The following is a 20561-nucleotide window of genomic DNA, read 5'->3' as shown; positions in this document are numbered from 1 at the left end:
TTATTGCTGTTTTTGCTGTGGTGTGCAGTAGATGGAATTGCCTTGTGACTTTGCCTTCATGGGAGGCAGCACTTTCATACCCCTATTTAGACTTTTCATACCTTTATATAGTTGTTTTTATATGATTTTGTTTTCAACTTCACAGAGGCTTCTAGTGGAAGTGGTTCTTTCACTGCTTTTTTTTTTTTTTGGTCAGTGTTTGGCCGAAGTTTTAGGATGAGTATAAACTGCAGCAAATACATCAACTTCTACTAGCAGTTTTTTTTTTTTTCATTTCTGCAACACGGCACATGTCTGGTTAATAGACAGTTTTGACCAGACATTTTTATTGAACAACTGGAGCTTAGAGAGACAGAGAGAGAAATTGAAACTCAGGGAAACTGACAAATAAAAAAGCAGAGGAGTAAAAAGGAAAAGCATATTAGTATGATAACAGTCAAACACTCCCTGTGTTTATTGATTGCTGTTGGGTTTTTACTGGTGTGATTGATGTTTTCCAGGTCTGATTTTATTAGTCTGTAGTTAACTGGGTCAACACAGTGGAATGGAGGGAAGACAAGATACAAAAGCAATATTTCTAGGTGTACTTCAAGAGATCGAGCTTCCCAATGACGGAGGCCATTTATTATAAATACAGAATGCTTTTGCCGTTTTTCACATAAATAAATCAACAAGAAGCTTGAAAGGGAATTATGGTTTTCCCTTAATTAAGTGTTGTAGTAGGACAAAAACAAACATTCATCCAGGCACATTACTGGTCTTCTGCTTTATAGGTGTGGAGAGCTGCTATTTGACTGTAGCGGGTTTGTGTATTATTACATTTCTTGCAGCTTACGTTATGTACAAAACGCCTTGGAAACCAACCTCTGTTATAATGTTGCAGAAATTGGAAGGAGAGTGAAAGCGTTTGACTCTGTCTCGCTTGAATACAAGTCAGTGCTTTAAAAGTTTCAGCAGTCTGTGAGCTTTGAAATTGGCATTTATATTGTGCTTCATGCAAGCTCAAACATGAGCATGCATACATGTTAAATTAGGCCAGTGAGGTGATGTGTGGCTATTTTAAGGAGTTAATGAGCAGACCTTCAGATGTACTTTTACATCGTGGTACATGTAGTCACTGACCAGCTGAGAGTTAGTTAGTGACTACATGTCCCATGAAAACACCTACACCAAAAATGTTTTAGTCCATTTTTCAGTTTTGTCTGATTTACCCAGCCTGTCTGTGGCCCTCAGTCCAAACTCAGATCAGTTCTACTGAAGACATAAATTTTGTTTTATTTCTTTTTTTTTAAAAGGCTAAATCATGCCTAAAGAGCTGGGTGCTGTAGGTTTTGGTAAACATTACAAAAACAAGGAGACTTTACTCCCAAAAAACACAGGAGCATCAGTCATTTCAGCAAATGCCCGAAAAAGAAATATGTTTGCATTCAAGTGACAAAGCCCTCTAATGGCGAAAGGAATTATGACTCTTTCCTATCTAGAGTGAAGGAGGACGTAGTGTGGCATTAGTATAGAGCCACAAAACCCACATAAAAAGGAGGTCAGGGGGAATGGATAGGTCAACAAAATGTCAGACTTGAACACATGAGACCTCAGTTCATTTCTAGTTTCCTACTGACAGTCAACATTGGATTCTTTTAACCGGGACAGTCATGATTATTTTAAACCTAACCATGATCTTTTCCAGACCCTAACAAAATTGGTTTTCTGCCCAGACCTAACCAAACCTTAGCAGTGTAAGATCAGGAAACATTTTTATTTTAGCAATGGTAATATTGGCCTGTTAATAGGCTTTGGTTACACAGGCAATTCTTAGTAGGATCAGTTACTTGTTACTTTTGGTCTTTTTGGTGGATTTGAAATTGACAATAAGAAAAATAAAAATTAAAACCAAACTTCACCAATCATTGAACATACACATGTGCAGCTCGCTTAACTCTCACGTGACTGTATCTTGTAATCTGGTCTTTGTCCACTACTTCTCTTTTTGCTTCTGTAATATTGACTATTGTCACTATACAACATGTCTGTTTAGTTGAACTATGAGCTTGGTTAGATAAATTGACTCCATATGGAGCTTCTAGGTGCAGAATTACTCAGACAGAGAGAGTCGATCAGTAGTCATTTTGTTATCATTCTTATCACAGCAGAGCAGGAGGCTGTTGGTTCCACTGTCCGATGATGCAGCAAGAAAGGGGCAAAGCCGCTCAATCCAGTGTCAAAGGGATCTGAAACCAACCCCCACCAACCCCCCAGCCTGCATGCAGCCACAGGTGGAACAGTTGCTATGCCAACAGGGCAAGTCACAAGTAACAGTTGTGCCACCTGAAGAGCACCGAGTTCTCAAATGTTCCCAGTTTCACTGTAACTGCTTTTTTGTGGGTTTCTCTGTGAGGCAAATCGATCAGCAGCCAACCAGCTACCACACAAATAAGTTCAGTATTTCCTACTGTGGCAGTGACAAAATTATTTCACTTCTATTCCATTTCACAAAATACAGCACCACACCATTACTGCTTACGCTTTACCCTCCTGAAAGAAGAAACAGTGGCTTTGAATGGCTTACACACATGACTTTGTGTTGAATTACACACAATCCGCTGTTTGACAGTCTCTTTAAAAAGCTCACGGTTAAACAAACATTTGTGAGCAAGTGCGTTTTTTGCGTAAGCGCATAAACTTGTGTTTTTATAAAACACTGAATGAAACTTCTATATGCAACAATAAAGAAAATAGACCTTTATTTTTTTTGTTTTCTTTTTGTTTATTATTTAAAAATGGAGCGTGTCAGCACAAGGAAACTCTTAGAGTTGTTAATCACTGCTATCTGACGTAATGTTGCCAAAGTAAGTTAGCTGTAGCTGGATTCACGAGCTGAGTGCAGGGATAGTGCAGAAGCAAAATGGTCCATAACACTGTCTTTTTTTATGATGTAGTGGAGCCTGCGCATAGCAGCTTGACAGTTGCATTATTTGAAAAATAGCACAATAAGGGTGGCTCCAAAATACATCACTGTGGGGCTCTTTAAATCTTCCTACAACATCAACTGAATGACAAAACAAGACATAAATAAACAGACAGCCGAACAGAGAGTTGGTTCTCTAAAAGACAGGCTGTAAATAGGTGTGTGCTTGGGCGCATGAGTGTTGGTTTTGTTTTCTTATTTACTTTTTGCCGGATATAACAAATATGCACGTCTGCCACTTCTTGATTTTAATGCCTGGCTCTGCTTCAAATCATTTCATTGAAGGCAGTAAACCTGATGTGAACTATGACCTACAAAGGACATATGAGATGCCGCCACCATAAAATCTTTGGTCAGGTTCTGTAAAGCAGTAATAGTAAACTTTAAAGGGGCACTCCAGTGATTTAGTATTACAATTACATAAAGTTTAAAGGGCTTTCAAGAGATAGATTCTAAGAAGAATCATCAATATCAAAGCAGCACAGTCTAAAATATCCTGACTTATAGCCTCAAGTATAGGTCAAACCCCCCCAAAAAACTGAATCTTACATTTTCCATATTGCAACTCAATGCAGTTCTTCATTAGACCTTGAGTTTGATGTCTAATATCAGTGTGGTGCCCCTTTAAAATGCAGTACAAAGTACAGTATTGATCCAGTATGATTTGCCTCTCCTGTGACCGTTCAGTATGTCAGTATCTTGTAACTACCATTGTACTGTAGTCTTTTGTACTCTACAATTAAAACAATGTGTGTTTTTCAGGAGAATCCATATGTAATGCTGCGGCAGAACCACCAAGAACTGGAGGGAAATGACCGCTATGAAGGCTTCTGTGTGGACATGCTGAAGGAGCTGGCAGATATTCTCAAGTTCAAGTATCGCATCCGGCTGGTGGATGACGGACTGTATGGGGTTCCTGGAGCTAATGGAACGTGGACCGGCATGGTCGGAGAGCTCATCTCAAGGGTATGTAAACGTGTACACATGCAGAGCTTGTGGTGTAGCCTGCAAACCAGCCCTAGAACCATAAATTATCTCATTTATCACATCGTATATACATGTAAGCACACCAGTATCCAAAGCACTTCCCAGAGGGACTCTCGTACACAAACACAAAAGTGTATCACTCAGCTCTCATATAGTTCACAGCTAGCCGCTTTCCTTCATGTCGTACACTTTTTTTCAGCAGTTGGCATTTCAGCTTAACCGTCATATTTTCCAAAATAGTCACGGCTTGTTGGTGGCTTGTTCCCTGTCAGCTCCTTTCCTTAAGCCTTCTGAACTGACCTTAACAGACTTTCCTCCTGATTCCGTCTATGTTGTTGATGTTAAATTTCCGAGTGAGGACTTACACTCTTCCAGCTATGCTGTATGTAGCTGTTAACAGGAAGATAAGGTTATATAAAGGAACTGAGGGGAGAAAAGGGGGAGGAAAAGAAACAGGGAAACAGGCTTTAAAAAAAAAACAAGTGAGGAGGAACGCTCGGGTGAGGAAGAGGAAAAGGGAATGAAGTTGAGAGGGCCTGAGTTGATCCCAAGTGGTGATCTGTCTTAATTCTGTGAGCTAATGGAGAGCAAAATCATTAAGTATGTAAAGCAAGGAGTGCCTGCTCTTGTTATCGTCACAGCGTGCCACCGCCCTTGTCCCCCTGTAAGTTGCCTCTGGAAGGCTGACCTTCAGGAGGGCCATGGTTTAAGTCGCCACGTGTCTCTTACAGCAGCTTTAGCTGTGGAGTGGCACGGTGGGGGGGTGCAACAAAAAGTCGAGACGTGCTTGAGAGGGATTTGTCATGGGACGAGGGATGTCTGAAGGGATGTTCCACAGTGGACAGAAAGGCTTGGGTTTGTTTGGTTAAAGGCTTAGAATGGAAAGGGAAAGATGGCAGAGTAAAACGATTGGGAAAGAAAACAAAGGAACAGCCATGGTAGAGAGTTTTATGAATAAGATGAAAAAAAGATGTGAAATATACACTCGGTAGCAGCAAAGGAGGGCAGCTTGAGGCTAATCCGGACAACAGATACCTGCATCCCTGCCAGTACCATTCAGACTGGACAATATTTCACTGTATGACGGAGGTTAGTTTGACGGGTGTCAGAAAGCCTGAGCTAACAATGAGTCAGGCCAGCAGGGATCCAGACCAAAGTCTAAGTACGGTATCTCCTGGTTCTCTAATCCACAGTGCTGCAGTAAGAGAAAAAAGGCACAAGGCATCTCCAAAGACTAAACTCTTGGAATCAGATGTTATATCCTAGAGGGTAATGTTTAATTCATCCCTCAAGTTTTACTGTTTCCTTTTTTCGTGAGCTTAGCATGCTATGACTGAATGCAAGTGGAAACAGGTATGATGCAATATTGAACAGCCAGCATTACATTGTTTCTTTTTTTTGTTTTGTTTTGTTTTCAGTCGTAATAGAAGGCATAACAGCAGGCAGGCAGAGGAATCCATTAATCAATATTAATATTCTATCGTAACATCAATATTTCAGAGGCTGTTATGAATGTGTGTTCATTTTTCAAAGGATCAGTGACTTTCTCTGTTGAAATTTCCTGGATGGTCGTTCCCTGCACGTGGCTTCCTTCCAGCGTTGGGAGCAGGCGATCAGACTCTCAAACAACAGCGAGACAAAAAGACGAGGCAGAGGCTTGGGACAGCAGATGATGGAGGGTCGAAGCCTGCGGGCTGAGGATAGGGCAGCAGGAGACATGAGGCCATATAGGGTGTGGTTATAAAAGTGGAAATTTTCGGTGTAATGCGATAATTTAAGCAGAGGCAACATATATAAAGGTCAAAATAAATTACGGAAAAAATCACATATCACATCACAACAAAATGAGCGTTGCAGCAGTGTATGTCTGTCCTCTCTTTGTCTCTCTTTCCTTGACATAGAAACTGTGTTTGTGGCTTTTGAGTGGCATCTGCGGTGCTGCAGCAGAGCTCCCCTCTCCTCACTCTCATCCCCTCATTCCTCTCCGTCTCCCCAATCCTCTTAGTTCTCCTGCAGCAGACAAAGAGCAATGCGTTGCTGCTTTCACTCCTCGCTCCTCAGGGAGATGAAAATCCCTTGCAGTTGCACTTTGCGGGCCTGTATTATTAGTAGGGAGTCATCCAGTATTCGGCATACATTGACCATTTCTGTGTGTGTGTGTGTGTCTGTGTGTCTTTGTGTCTCTGTGTCTTTGTGTCTCTAAGTGTGTGTTTCACCAACCACTGCTTTGTCAAATGATTTGTCTTGACAGTGCTCCCTTGGCCAGCCACAATGGCTACCCTGAGCTATCTTGTGCCACACACACACACACACACACACACACACACATACACTCACACGCAGTCCCAATGCTGGATTATTGTAACCACAGATAGTGCTATTGGCGGATAAAAAAGGGCATTATTAGGGATTTATCAGCTAATAGCCCATTTCTTATGTCATCCTCATCTTCTTTTCAAACCCTCAAATTATTGCTTATGTCATAACCTTATGTTACATCCTCACAGCTGTGTTCAGTATGCCTTTGAGTGTATGTCTTTGACTGTGTGTTATACTGTACATGATGTGATACTACTCGTTCTCTGTTTCAGAAAGCTGACCTGGCAGTCGCAGGCCTCACCATCACAGCAGAGCGCGAAAAGGTCATTGACTTCTCCAAGCCTTTTATGACCCTCGGCATTAGCATCATGTACCGTGTCCACCTGGTGAGTTACCTCCCACCGGCCCTCCACCCCACACACCCGACACGTACACACAATCTAACCAGTTGAACTACCTCTAGTACAGCTTGCGGACATACCAAAGAAGGCTTACAGCCATGTCTAATGACTGGAAAAGAACTACTCTGCCTTTTGGTCTGCAGAGTCTATCTCTCTCAGTCTGCCTAAATCCCTCCACAACTTCTCCTCCTCCTCACCTCACAGCTGCTCTATTTCCCCGTCACCTCTGTTTTTTCATAGCTATACCTTCCTCTTCCTGCTTTTTGTCCTCTCCTCCAACCTTTAATCTTGTTTAATCTTGCTTCTTCTTTATCTTCCCAACACCCTTCCCCTTCTGTCCCTGCAGTCTCAGCTTTTTAAGAGTGTCCAGTTCTTTTCACTTCTCTTGTCTTTGCCCATTTCTTCCTTCTGTTGCTGTGGCCCCCAAGCCTGCCAGCACCAGATGGCATGTTTTACAGTCTGAAACTTCCTGATGAATGTAGCAGTTTCACAGTTGTGTTCTGCTTGCCCTCTGATTGGGTTTGGCCATCTTATACACAAAAGCAACGCACTCCATGCTCTGTAGAGAGCAAGCCCAAGCAAGAAAGAGTGAAACAACAGCAGTGCAGGTGGAAATGAGCCAGCGTTTGCAGAGTCAGTGGCCCATTAATCATCAGTCCACCCCCCCCAAAAAGAAAAAAAACCCAAGGTGACACGCCATACTGGGCTAAGCTCTGGCCACGGTCTGCACTGAGGTGTTCCGGCTCGTGCATGAGTTAACGTTAGAATAGCATCCTGGGGGGGTTACTCACATTCCCTCTTGCTCCCATGTCCCTTTCTTGTAACCCCCCGCTGCCTTTACCTTCCTATACTCTGTGCACGGCACTAATAGGTGTAGCAGTGAGGGACTCAATTGCGCGTCAACAGTTGGGGAGAATCAATCTGTGCTCGCAGTGCAAGTGCAGTGTTAAATGGCCTGCTGGGTAGCGTATCACATCTGAAGAGGGAGGCAAGCAGGCGAGTGGCAGCATGGGAGGGTGATATGGAGCTGATGTCCCTCAGGGCTGGCACACAGAGTCACAGAGTTGAATTAGCACAGACGTGACCCAGTTGACGCCAACTCTACGGTAAGAGGTCAATAAGAGAGAAAGGAAGAAAAGCAGTTATTATTGAGATTGTGGTGGAAATTGCCTGAAAAATGGTCAGCACACATAAAATAAACACAGAAAACACCGACAGGTAGAATATTAGGATTCATGTATACAATATAGGCGACAAACCTTATCACCAAAAATCAGTAGGATAAGTCTTCCCGAAGCAAAAATAAAATTGACTTTTCTAGTGTTCCAAGGTCAAAGAAGCAAAATGTGACTGGCTCTTTGCCCAACAAGAATCAGATCTCAATACCCATACAATGAATTGGCAAGAAGCCATGAGCTGATGACGCACTAATGTACACTTAACGCATAAACAGGAATTCCGGAGGCCTTCTTGATATGAAAACACAGAAAATCTGGTTACACTTAACATGATGTCCTCATGTCCTTCAGTTACATGAACCCCAACAGGCATATAAGCAGAGTGATCAAAGGCACATAGTAGTGTCGGATTGAATAAATGATAGAACTAATGATTCATGCTAGTTTACTTTCACAAGATAAAGTACAAGTTTTTGAAAAGATAGAGAGAAAAGAGAAAGGTACAGTACATGATAAGAGGGAAAACAAAGTCAGTTGTCCTCTGTCTTGGTCTCTATCTGTGCATCACTCATATACTCATCCTGTCTTTAATTTCCCATTGCCCCTTGGCATTTTCTCAGATCTGACTCAGGGCGGTCCCTCGGCATGGCTCTACTATTCGATATTTGAATTTCTGTGACTGCACTTGTTTAGTTATAATTCACCGCCTATTGATCTGAGGCACGGTGATTTCTACAAGGGGGTTTGCTGCTTTCAAACCTTAAATGAAAATTTCTGTCAGATCAATAAGAATGGTGAATGCAATAAAATAAAGGTGCCTGTTGGGTTTTAATTACCCTCAGACTATCAGCTATTTAATCTCTATTTCTCCTCTTTGTCAGGATGTTTGTATTGCTTGTCTGTCTGTCTCTCTTTCGCATACACACTCTTATTGTGTATCCCTTTTGTCTTAAAAAAGGATACACAATAAAAGATATTCCTATATTTTTTTATTTCAGACTGTTGCCTCAGAAATCATACAACAGAATCAGTAGACAAGGCAAAGGTGATCCCTACAGGGAATCAGATCCCATCTTTCTATGTAATGTGAAACACTGTCACAAAATGTCATTAAGTGTTGTGACTCTGAAAAATAAAAAAACTTGACTGTGACAGATGACAGTTTTTAGAGAGGAGGAACCTGTAGAAGTTCAACCCACGTTTGTTCTTCATTCTGCTGTTTCGTACGGGAAATACATATATTTAGTATTCTCAAGTCCAGTTGCCCTCAGTTCAACTCTTCTTGGATAACCATGACCTATGACTGAGAATCTTCACAGACAAATCAAACAGCACAACTTCACCTCAGCAGGCGGTACAATATGTGTCTCTACTGGCCTGAATTGAGTATCAGCGTTATGAGCCCAGACACAACCTAAAGCTACTTTCAATCTCGTCTCAATAAAGACTTCTCTCCCATTACATTCATCATCTGTACAACAGAGGTATTTAATATCCTTACCAATTTCATCATTTAAAAGTTTCCTTCATGTTGAGGACTGTACAATATACAGTAGATATAAACACCCACATACAATCACCGAGCACTTTCTTAGGAATGCTACACTATTGCTGGGTACGGCCTCCTTTTGCTATCAAAACAGCCTCAGTTCTTTTTGGCATTGATTCCACAAGATGTTGGAAATCTTCCTTTGTGGATTAAGATTTGGTGACTGGGGAGGCAGCTGAAGTTTACTGAACATGACTCACCGTCATGTTCATTCAAACAGTTTTTCACTGTGTGACATACTGAGAGCAGCCATTAGAAGACGGTGCCATAAAGGGATTCACATGGTCAGCAGCAATACTCAGACAGGCTGTGGCATTAAAACAATGAGTGATTGGTATTAAGGGGCCCAACGTCTGCCAAGAAAACATTCCCCACACGACTATACCACCACCACCAGCCTGAACTGCTGACACAAGGCATGTTGGGTCCATGGATTCACGCTGTTGAAGCCAAATTCTGACCCTACCATCTGTGTGCCTCAGCAGGAAATCCAGATTCATCAGACCAGACTACATTTTTCCAGTCTTCAACTGTCCAGTTGTGGTGAGCCTGGTCCCACTGCAGCCTCAGATTTCTATTCTTGGCTGACAGGAGTGGAACCTGATGTGGTCTTCTGATGTTGTAGCTCATCCACCTGAAGGTTTGACGTGTTGTTCATTCTGAGATGCTTTTCTGCTCACCACAGTTGTAAAGAGTGGTTATCTGAGTAACCGTAGCCTTTCTGTCAGCTCCGACCAGTCTTGCCATTCTCTTCTGACCTCTCTCATCAACAAGGTGCTTCCATCCACAGAGCTGCCGCTCACTGGATGCTTTTAGTTTTTTGCAACATTCTGAGTAAAAACTCTAAACAGACTGATTTCGATCAGCAGTTTCAGAAATACTCAAACAAGCTCTTCTGGCACCAACAATCATGCCACGGTCAAAGTCACTGAGATCACAGTTTTTCCCCATTCTGACATTTGATGTGAACATTAACTGAAGCTCCAGACCTGTATCTGTATGATTTTATGCATTAAACTGCTGCCAGATGACTGGCTGATTGGATAATTGCATGAATAAGCAGGTGTACAGGTGTTCCTAGTAAAGAGTTTGGTAAGTGTAGCTTCACATGCATGCGCTCTCACACAATCAGTACAAAAAAACGCACTGTAACACACAGTTGCATGCATGTACAAAACACACAGACATAAAGCCCAAGCGGCAGCAGCATGTTGTTGTGAATATGACCTTCTGACCTCCACCAAATCAACTGCTCTCTGCAGATTGCCCCTGCGCCCATCTCAACAACCATAACAGCTGGCAGCATCTGCTCTGACACAATTAAAGATACACACACTATCAAAGGGCCAAAAAAAAAAAAGACAGAAGGTGGGGAGACATGGAAATCGGAGAGGAAGAAAGCCAACATAAAAGAGAATGAGCAAGAAACAGGTAGAAAGAGAGGCTGAAGAGGTGGAGGGAAGATGGAGAAATGAGAGCAGAGAAGCGAGCAGGAGAGAATGAGAGTTGAGATGACAGTGGAAAGTCTCCTTCAGTGAGTTAGTATTCAGGCAGGCAGCCTCAGAGGGCAAAAGAGTGGTATGAATACCAAGAGTTAGGATGACTAGGTGAAATCCTTGACTGGATAACCTCACCAGCTCCTTTAGCCACCATCCTAGAGCATGCAGGCTTTTTCTGGAAGAGTTGGGAGGGGGGGGGGCAGTGGGAGGGAAACAAGGGCAGTGAAAGGCAAAATGAATGAGCTCTTCATCTGTGTGTTAAGAGGAAGAAGGGACATACACATACCATTATAGGCAGCGATTCCTCGCTATTCTATTTGTTGAGTTGTACTCATAAAAACAGGTCATAAAGGATGTTTTGCCCTCTTATCATCTTAACATGATGATAAACCTCCATCAAATGATTCCCCAGCTTCTAATAAAAAGTAATTTAAACACAACAGCAAATTTTTATGTGTGTGGAGCGAGGGCAACCTGTGGCTGTAATGTATGCTCATATACTCACATTTGGTGCTTATTCTGCTCTGAAATCTGTCTATAGCAGCAGATTTACTTTTGATATCTAACTCGTGCACCAAGGCAACTATTAATGTCAATACTACTAGTTTGTTAGGTCACTATGTCAGAGTTTTGGAGTTTTCCGCCTCTTCCAAGTGTATATCTCCCATTCAGCAGTACCTACCAGACTAGCCATGGCTGCCTCTGTGCTCAGCCCTAGTGCTTCCTGTGCACTGAGTTGCCCAGGCACGTACTGTATCTGCCGTGCCGCAGATGACTGACAGCCGAGACAGCTGCTGACAAGCTTTGAAACCCAAACACACAGCTTCTGACAGTCTGTCTTGCACGCACAGGCTTACCTTCCAAAATGAAGAGAGCGCAGACCACCAATGTGAGCTCACTGTTTAAACAATAATCCTAGGAGCATTTGGATGGAATGGGAGGTACTTCTGGTGTTTTAAATTGCTCTTTCAAGTCGGTTCATCACTGAGGACTTGTAAATTGCTAAATACAGTCAATATTTGCATACATAGTTATTTATAACAGTGCTAATGTTATGTGCTATATGATAATGAGCCCTTAATTGCAGAGATGAATCAGAGGTGAGCTCCTATGAAGGAGAAATGCACTGTTTCATAATTACATCACATACATTTTTTGGCTTCACAACAAGCCGTAAACATTGGCACATTACCACCATTATAAAGCTGTTATAGCTACGTGTTAGCAAACCGTTGCTTGCCGTACTTACACATCCAGAAGACGGACCAACATTGGCATTCATTTGGATTCGCGTTTTCAGGAACCTGACAAATGTTAACAATTATGCTGTCTCAAGAAGATCATTAAAGATTTTCATTAAGCCTGTTCTTTCTATGACTCAGTTTACAAGGCTTAAAATGTTTGTAAAATGAGAGAAAAAAAAATTTTACAGAGTAAAATAGCCTTACACATTTTGGAAATGTGCATACAGATTTCAAAGAGATTTTTAACAGTTACCATTTAGCCTATCTGAATCTCTGTATGCTCATTAGTGTGTCTGCTGCGGCCTCACTGTGGATCATTTCAACTCCTGAAAACATAACTTTATCTGTGAGTCTTAAAGCACACATATTAAAGCAGCAGGGTAAAGATTTCTCAGCAGCACAACTCCTACTGGTTTCCTGTTGTCCTTTTTCTCTATGTCTCTATTTCTGATCTGCTCTCCTGCACCTTTACTTCTCCAGCATCTGTTAGCATGGGAGTCCCGCTTCTCTGCAGCTCTTTTCATCTTAATAATAGCACCTTGGTGGGAGCTTAAGATGTGGACAAGCGGGGCAAGCAGTTAACAAAATGCCGGTTCAGCATGCACCAAACTGGCCCAGCAAACAGGAGGACTCATGTCAGCACATACTGCTGTTACCCCAATAATGCCCGTGCCAACTAGAAGCAGCTTTGGCAGTAGTTGTCACTTTGCATCAGTACTCTACCGCTTTGATGGCCATTGTGTGTTTCACCACTCCACTGTTCTATTTTCAGACAGCTATCATCATCATCATAAGCATTACACTCTATAGATAGACCGACAGACATTAAGTCTGGCAAGCTGATTTGAATCGTGATAAAAAATTATACAGAATTTCAATCTCCTTCCCTGCTTTCTGCACCACTCCTATTTTACTCAGTCAGGCTAATTTGCAAGTGATTACAGACGCATTAATGAATTTTCATCTCTGCGCAAGTCTAAATGGGGGTTCGTTTTTCATAACAAATGCCCACCAAAATAATTTCACCCTCCTGCTGCAAATTTAATTTTCAAGGGCCTCAGAAATGTATTACTGCAGTGTTTTGGCATGCATGATATCCCCTAGGAGTACCTAATTGAGTATTTTTGCATAAAAGCGATTTGGGCCTGTTCAGGTGGGCTCCACAGTGCTGCTTGTTGACACAGACAAGGAAGATAAGGAATTTCTACATGATTAAGTTCATTCGTCTCATAACAACACTTGGACAGTTGGTACTTTGATCACCTCCACTATTTAACCGTCCTGCTGGCTCTGACAACCACCTCCATTTCATAGTCATTAACAGATGGTGGATGTGCATCTGTGTGTAAATGGCTTATATTCCCTTGCTGATGTTCGGTCAGCCAGGCTATACGCTGAACATGCACGTAAGAAATATGAGCATGCACAAACACACACACACATAAATAAGCACACAACAATCACTCTGATGCTCGCCGCTGATTCACCAGTAATTGGTTTCATTTAGAGGACAGTAGCTGTTGGTGCTGGATTATCAAATATTAGGAATTAGCCCCTATATTCCCATTGGTCTACTAGCTGCCAACCTTACTTTAGCTATTTTATCTCCTCGACTACTGCTTACCAATGCAAACCGATACATAGCGGCCCATGGCTGCTTCGGCCCGGCAAGCCTTTCTGTCCAAGCCAAAGCTATTAATCTCTTTCCATTTTTTCTTCCAAGCTGGGACACTGTGCGCTCCCAGTCATACAGGAAGTCAACTACAGGTCAAAGAAATGAATTTCTGTTTAAGGTAGCTGTAATGGTTAAGTCGATTATTTGACCTTACCCTCTCTTCCGCATGCAACTTTGTGCAGAGCGCAAAGGGTGGCTGTTTTCCTTATCTCTGTTAATAATTTTAACCTCTAATTGTTCTTCATGATTGGATCCAATACAGTGTCTAATGTCATTTCATGTAAAAGCATGCAATATACAAATTACCAGGAAATAGTTTTAAGTTAATTCAGTTATTTTGTCAGTGCCAGAATTCAGGATATAAAACCTCTTATCTGTGATGTTGTATCAATATACAGGCCTGTGCCACTCTGTTGACAATTCATGGGAGACTGAGTTTGTGCTCTCATGCAGTGTTGATCTGAATGTTTACATGCAAATGGGATTCATATAATTATAGTGCTATCAGTTTAGGACAGGAAAATCTATGCTTATCACATCAAAATCCCCTTATTTGCTGTCCCAGTCACCTCTTCCATCTTTTCCAAATTACACAGGCAGAAGTAAATGTTAGTTAACAGACCAAATTGGGCCTGGGGCAAAGGAATTAACACTGAAATTCAGTAACATTTCTCTTTAATTAATCTTGGCACTCACTGTATAGAGGTGATATGTTAGAAAATGATTTTTTTTTTTCTAAGCTAATTAGTTGGTCTTCAAATTAACAAGTAAGTATTTAACCTCTCCCCTCTTTGTTTGACAGAAGCCGCTCTTGGGTTGGCTTGTGTGATTTGAACATGGGATCAAATGGTTACTTGTCCTGAGCAGGCTTTAATGAGTGTGGCTCTATACTACGTGTGTGTTTTATGTTTTTAGGGACGTAGGCCAGGCTACTTCTCCTTCCTGGATCCTTTCTCCCCTGGAGTTTGGCTCTTCATGCTTCTGGCCTACTTGGCTGTCAGCTGTGTCCTCTTTCTGGTGGCCAGGTAAAGAACTCACTGGTACAATACACTCTGTACAGATGACAGAGAGAAAACAAAGAGAGACAAACAAAGGGGTAGAGTGCAGAGAGTAAACACACAGAAAGATTTGTTTGAAGGTTATGCAGAGGAGGAAACGTGTCTGTTCTTTCGCATCTCTCTTCAGTAAATCTTCCAGACCACAGTGAAAGAGATGTTCTCCTCCTAGTGTTGGGTCTCCAGCGTCACACTGACACCTGCTGGACTGGCAGGGAACTAGCACGCCTGCTGTTCAAAACACAATCGTGTATACATTTGAAACATCATTAAAACACACTGTATCTTATGAAGAAACACTATCAAAAATGAAAATTGCATGTAAGACCTTCTGGAAACAAACTATCAGTCCCTGGACATTACTTTTCTGAAAAATATGTACTAGAGGTTGTGCAATCTAATTGCCGTACCAACAACATCTATGGAAGTTGAGTGATGTGATTTACTCATGTCAGTCATGCAGATTATATGCACTTTTTGCTGAAGTTTGCCAAGTGTTTGCCAACAGTATTTCCCCTACAGTCATACTGGGCACCTGGGCATTGTGCCTTATACAGTAGGATAGGTTCATATATATTTAGGTCTGTCCTAAAACAATACTGACCTGCCTAAATTGACAAAACATTGACAAAATTATCAGTCACTGCAAATGTACATTACAAAAGTCAGCTGGAGAAGCTTATACATATGAGGTTTCAGCAGTCTGAATTAGACAAATCAAGTGGGTATTTACCAAAGATACGGTCTTTGTAGCATCAAATTCCTCCTTGTGTTACTGTACCACGGCTCAGCAAGTAAACAGTTTCTCGGGAAACACAAAGAGGGAATCTCCGGCTAAAACTTTAAAAACTACCCACTTGATTTAAGACTAGATCTTTTTAAAGCCAGCATGAACAGGACGAGTAATTACAGCAAACTTTTATATAAAGAACTCCTTCATTGGGCATGTGAGTACAGTATGAAGACCAACATAGAAATGTAAAGTTTAAGTTTTTGTTCACTTTGACAGATCAAAAGGAAAATACACTCTAGTTTTAAGAAAGAGAGGACATTGTTGTCTCTATCTAGCACATGATAGAGTTGTCACATAACCTTAGCTCCATGCTGCACTATTTGAACTTTACAATTACATTGCCTTCACCAGCACTGTTGAGTAGGCAGCACGTGGGGAATAGGAAGCAGGGTGGTTCTCTTTCCAGAGACGCAAGGTGACTCCATACTCAGTTGACTGTTAGAGTTGTTTTGCTCCTTGTCTTTCACTCCCGTTCTTTCTCCATTTCAATCTTTCCCTGCTTGAGTTTTGCTCTCATCAGAATACTTAATCCAGCTTTCATTTCTACTCTTATTGGCTGGATTCCTCCTCTGACTCTCTCTGTTGTATAACAGCATTGTATTGTTCTCCCCAGGTTGACGCCTTATGAGTGGTACAACCCCCACCCCTGTCTAAAGGGTCGCTGTAACCTGCTGATCAACCAGTACTCACTTGGAAACAGTTTCTGGTTTCCTGTTGGAGGCTTCATGCAGCAAGGATCCACCATTGCTCCCAGAGCACTGTCCACACGTTGTGTCAGCGGAGTGTGGTTAGTATTGGCTAGAAAGATACACAAACGAGTGCATTTGCATGTTTTCAGCTTTCAAATCCACACAGATATACACCTTTTTGACTCTGTTCTGTTTTAATTTTGTGCATATTGCTCCATCATGGAAAGCATTCCATCTCTGATGTGATCTTGAAGCTTCATTCCAGATTTCCAGGACATCAGGGTTCAAGATGAGATAGCGATGGAATTTGTGCATGTGCATTTGTGCAATATTGTCTGTGTATGTCTGCCTTTTCAGCTAAAACTTCACTCCCTTTCATCCAAACCGAGCATTGTCACCTTTATCCATACACACCCACCCATTCATCCATCCACCTCTTCATCCACTGAAAATCCTGCAGTGTCTTCTTCTCTCAGGTGCGCAGTTATTTTTAATCCTCCAACACTTTCACCCAGACAATCTATCTTCATACACTACTCTGCCCATTTACATACTTTTATAGGTGAATACATATGTTCATGTCCTATACCTTTCCTCCACAGGTGGGCCTTCACATTAATCATAATCTCATCCTACACCGCCAACCTGGCTGCCTTCCTAACAGTCCAAAGGATGGAGGTGCCGATTGAGTCAGTAGACGACCTGGCAGATCAGACGGCTATAGAGTATGGCACCATGCACGGAGGATCCACAATGACCTTCTTTCAGGTCAGAGTTTCCACACAATGCATATGAAACATTATTTATACTCCTAGATCACAACCACATACACAGACTCACCCCAGAGCCCTCTGTGATCAATGGGCCATTAGTGATGTTATCCTCCTCATCACCTCCCTCTCCTTCCTGTCTTCCTCCTCTAACCACACGTTTAATCTGTTTCCTGCCTGTTGTTCGCCACAACTATTCAATATCCTTCTCCTCGGGGATATGGGGCACTGAGCAGATCCCTAAGAGAGAAACACACTATCCTCTTTCACCCTCTCAAGATTTTACCTCAGAGAGAGAGGGGAAAAAACTGTGAGAAACAGAGAAAGAGTGTGTTACAGGAGAGAGAGACAGTGAAGGATGATATTGGGGGAAGAAAGAGAGACATTAGGTTTCTCTTTCCTGGTGCTTTTACATCCACTGGACCTTGAATAACTCAGGGAAGACAGGCCAAGAGAAAGTAGAGGACCGGTGTGGATGCTAAATGAAGTTTCTGTTCTGGATTCTAAAGCTGCTCAAATGGAAAAAGGTGTGCTAAAGGGAAAAAAAAAATCACATTTAACAGCTGCAATGCCTTAAGAGAGTCAGAGAGTTTAAATAAATCCATCAGTCAAGAAAATGAAAAATAAAAAAACAAATGAAAACAAATCTCCACCTCTGCCAAAGTGGAAAGTATGTATCTACGACTGATAGACTTTTGTTTACTCTTGGATTTTGTCTCTGACATCTGACTGTATCTGTATCTCATACCTGGTCTCTCACCGCTCTGCAGAACTCCCGCTACCAGACCTACCAGCGTATGTGGAACTTCATGCACTCCAAGCAGCCCAGTGTGTTTGTGAAGAGCACGGAGGAGGGGATCGCCCGCGTCCTCAACTCCAACTATGCCTACTTGCTAGAGAGCACCATGAATGAGTATTACCGCCAGAGGAACTGCAACCTGACTCAGATTGGAGGACTGCTGGACACCAAGGGCTATGGCATTGGCATGCCACTGGGTGAGTGGAGAATGATGGGGTGGAGAACCCACACAGGTTGGAGACCGGATTGATATCAGCGGCTAAGACAGAAGACAGTTGATGAAGTAGAGGGGGAATAAAGTTTAGGCAGCAGAAGACAAAAGCTTGTGCCTAAATACACTCTGTAATTCATGTTGAAGCTAAGAAGGGGGAATGAAGAACAGGGGCATTAGTTGGAGGATAGACCATAAATGTTACATTGAAGAGTTAAACTGAAAAGTAAAACCTCAGCAAAGCCAAACCATTAGCTGCTTTTGTGAGGGAAAATGATGCAAAAAGTGAGAAACTAAAAGAGACTTAGTGCTAGACTTTAATAGAGCAGCTGTTTCCATGCTGTGATGGGAAAAGTGAGGGCTAGAGAAACGGAATTTGAAATATTGTTCCTGTTGAATGGGGAACTGTTGATGTATGACTCGGCTGCTTTTCTGAGAGTATAAACACAGGGTTCACTTACACTTTGATCTCAAGTTGAGTCAAACTGCAGACGGGGGGGAAAAACACACCTTAAAGTAAACAAAATTAATTCCAATTCATTTTATGTTTAAATGATAGATATACCGACTCTGTAGTGGATGACAGTCCATACCATATACTGTAATGTGACCTGTAGAACACTGGAAAATTGTAGCAATCCCCTTAATCTCATATTTGAAATCATATTTTTGTTGAAACAAAGTCTTCTAATGGAGTGACATAATTTCATATTTACCACAGCAAATCAGAAGAGAAAGTCATGAAAATGTCACTTGTGTGTTGGCACTGGAAACAAGTGGATTTTTTTTTCTGAAGGTACAGCTTTATGGTTGAATGCATGTTTATATACCTTGTCAGGGCATTTTTTGCAGTGTACATCTGTGAGCTTTGCCTATCTCTTCCCTCCAGGGTCAGTGTACCGCGATGAGTTTGACCTGGCCATTCTCAAACTGCAGGAGGACAATCGTTTGGAGATCCTCAAGAGGAAGTGGTGGGACGGCGGCAAGTGTCCAAAGGAAGAGGACCACCGTGCGAAAGGTTTGTCTCTGGTTAATCCTCATCTTGTTTTCGTTCTTCAGCTCCAATTCAGCTTGTCAGACCATGTTTGGGACAACAGTTTATCTGTATTATTTTTTCCTCTTCTACAAATCCCTCTTCCCATCATCTCTCCTTTTCTCACTTACACGTCTCCTACCTTATCCCGTCATCTCTCTAGGTCTGGGTATGGAGAACATCGGCGGCATCTTCGTGGTGCTGGTGTGTGGCCTGCTGGTGGCTGTCTTCATGGCAGTGCTGGAGTTTGTCTGGATGTTAAGGCAGACACCAGGAAATGAGGTGAGAGAGGGCTATCTAACCTGCATCTGCTTTGTCTCCCTCTCCCCTCCCTGGCACCCTCCCCCTCGTGGAGCTGCTAGGCTTTCCCACAGTGCACAACTCTGACAGGAAGTGTAGCAGGCGTCTTCTTCTTCCTCTGGGTTCCACTTGACACCCAGCCTTCCTCCATCCAGCCTATGAGATATAATCAGCACAAAACCAAAGATATACCTCACTTATACCTCACTCAGAGTACATGCATATATGGATTATTTTCTATTAATAGCGGTAGAAGATTCATACATATATATACATTGAATATTGCACATAATATAGAATATTGAATGTAGTCAGATCTTAACTAGTGAGAGTTTACTCATAAATATAATTGTGATTGTTTTATATTAGCCTTAATCCAGTTATCTTTTTACTTAAAAGATGGCTGGCATTGTGTGCACATCTTCACTCAAAATCCAGTTGTCAGAGACCAGAAGTTATTTATTTCATCATAGGGTAAATGATGAACAGTGATGGACTAGTTGTTGCCGTCAACCAGAACTTTGCATTAATATGCGACAGTCAATACAACCAGATGTGGGAAGTAGAAGAGTTTGTAAATGAAAGATTTCTACTGTACTTCCAGAAAAAAGGCAACTATCAGTATTTTTCATTGTGAAAGGTTTTAAGTGGTTTACACCGAAAGTGTGTGTTTATTATTATCCTAAAAACTGTACACTATAAATGATAAATCAAAATTATTTATATAACCATATAAATTTCATTGTAGAGGTTTAGAAAGCAATATGAGTAGTCTGTCCAGTCTTGCCACAGAATACCTGCTGTTCGGAGAGGCATTTTCACCCAGACAAAGGCCAGTTTAAGAATATTATCACTTCTTTTAGTGAAGGAGCTCTGCTGTGCTTTTACTGAGGCGGGGACACCATTAATACAAAAATGTTCGAGTAATATATCAGTGAAAGATGTGCATGCAGTGTTATAATTACTTCTGATGTGATTCCTTTAAAATATACCTGATAACTGTCTTTTCAAATGGACTCGACACTGTGATTTTAATTCAATAAACATTCAGAATGTGAAAGTCAAAAACCAACTCATGTGATTTCTTCTTTCTG

General features: G+C 41.8%; 1 protein-coding gene across 1 annotated transcript in view; it reads left to right on the top strand.

Moving 5' to 3' along the window:
• The window catches only part of grik4 (glutamate receptor, ionotropic, kainate 4), a 140905-nt gene that overhangs the window by 118995 nt on the left and 1349 nt on the right, over positions 1-20561 (top strand). Inside the window, exons 11-18 of the mRNA XM_040131726.1 lie at positions 3728-3931; positions 6544-6657; positions 14733-14842; positions 16279-16452; positions 16957-17122; positions 17895-18120; positions 19024-19152; positions 19331-19449. Coding sequence (XP_039987660.1) covers positions 3728-3931; positions 6544-6657; positions 14733-14842; positions 16279-16452; positions 16957-17122; positions 17895-18120; positions 19024-19152; positions 19331-19449 — 1242 coding nt within the window. The remainder of the gene's footprint in view (positions 1-3727; positions 3932-6543; positions 6658-14732; positions 14843-16278; positions 16453-16956; positions 17123-17894; positions 18121-19023; positions 19153-19330; positions 19450-20561) is intronic.

The sequence above is a fragment of the Xiphias gladius genome, chromosome 7 (genome assembly GCF_016859285.1).
Source record: "Xiphias gladius isolate SHS-SW01 ecotype Sanya breed wild chromosome 7, ASM1685928v1, whole genome shotgun sequence".
Lineage (NCBI taxonomy): Eukaryota > Metazoa > Chordata > Actinopteri > Istiophoriformes > Xiphiidae > Xiphias > Xiphias gladius.
This window is presented reverse-complemented; position numbering and strand designations above follow the sequence as displayed.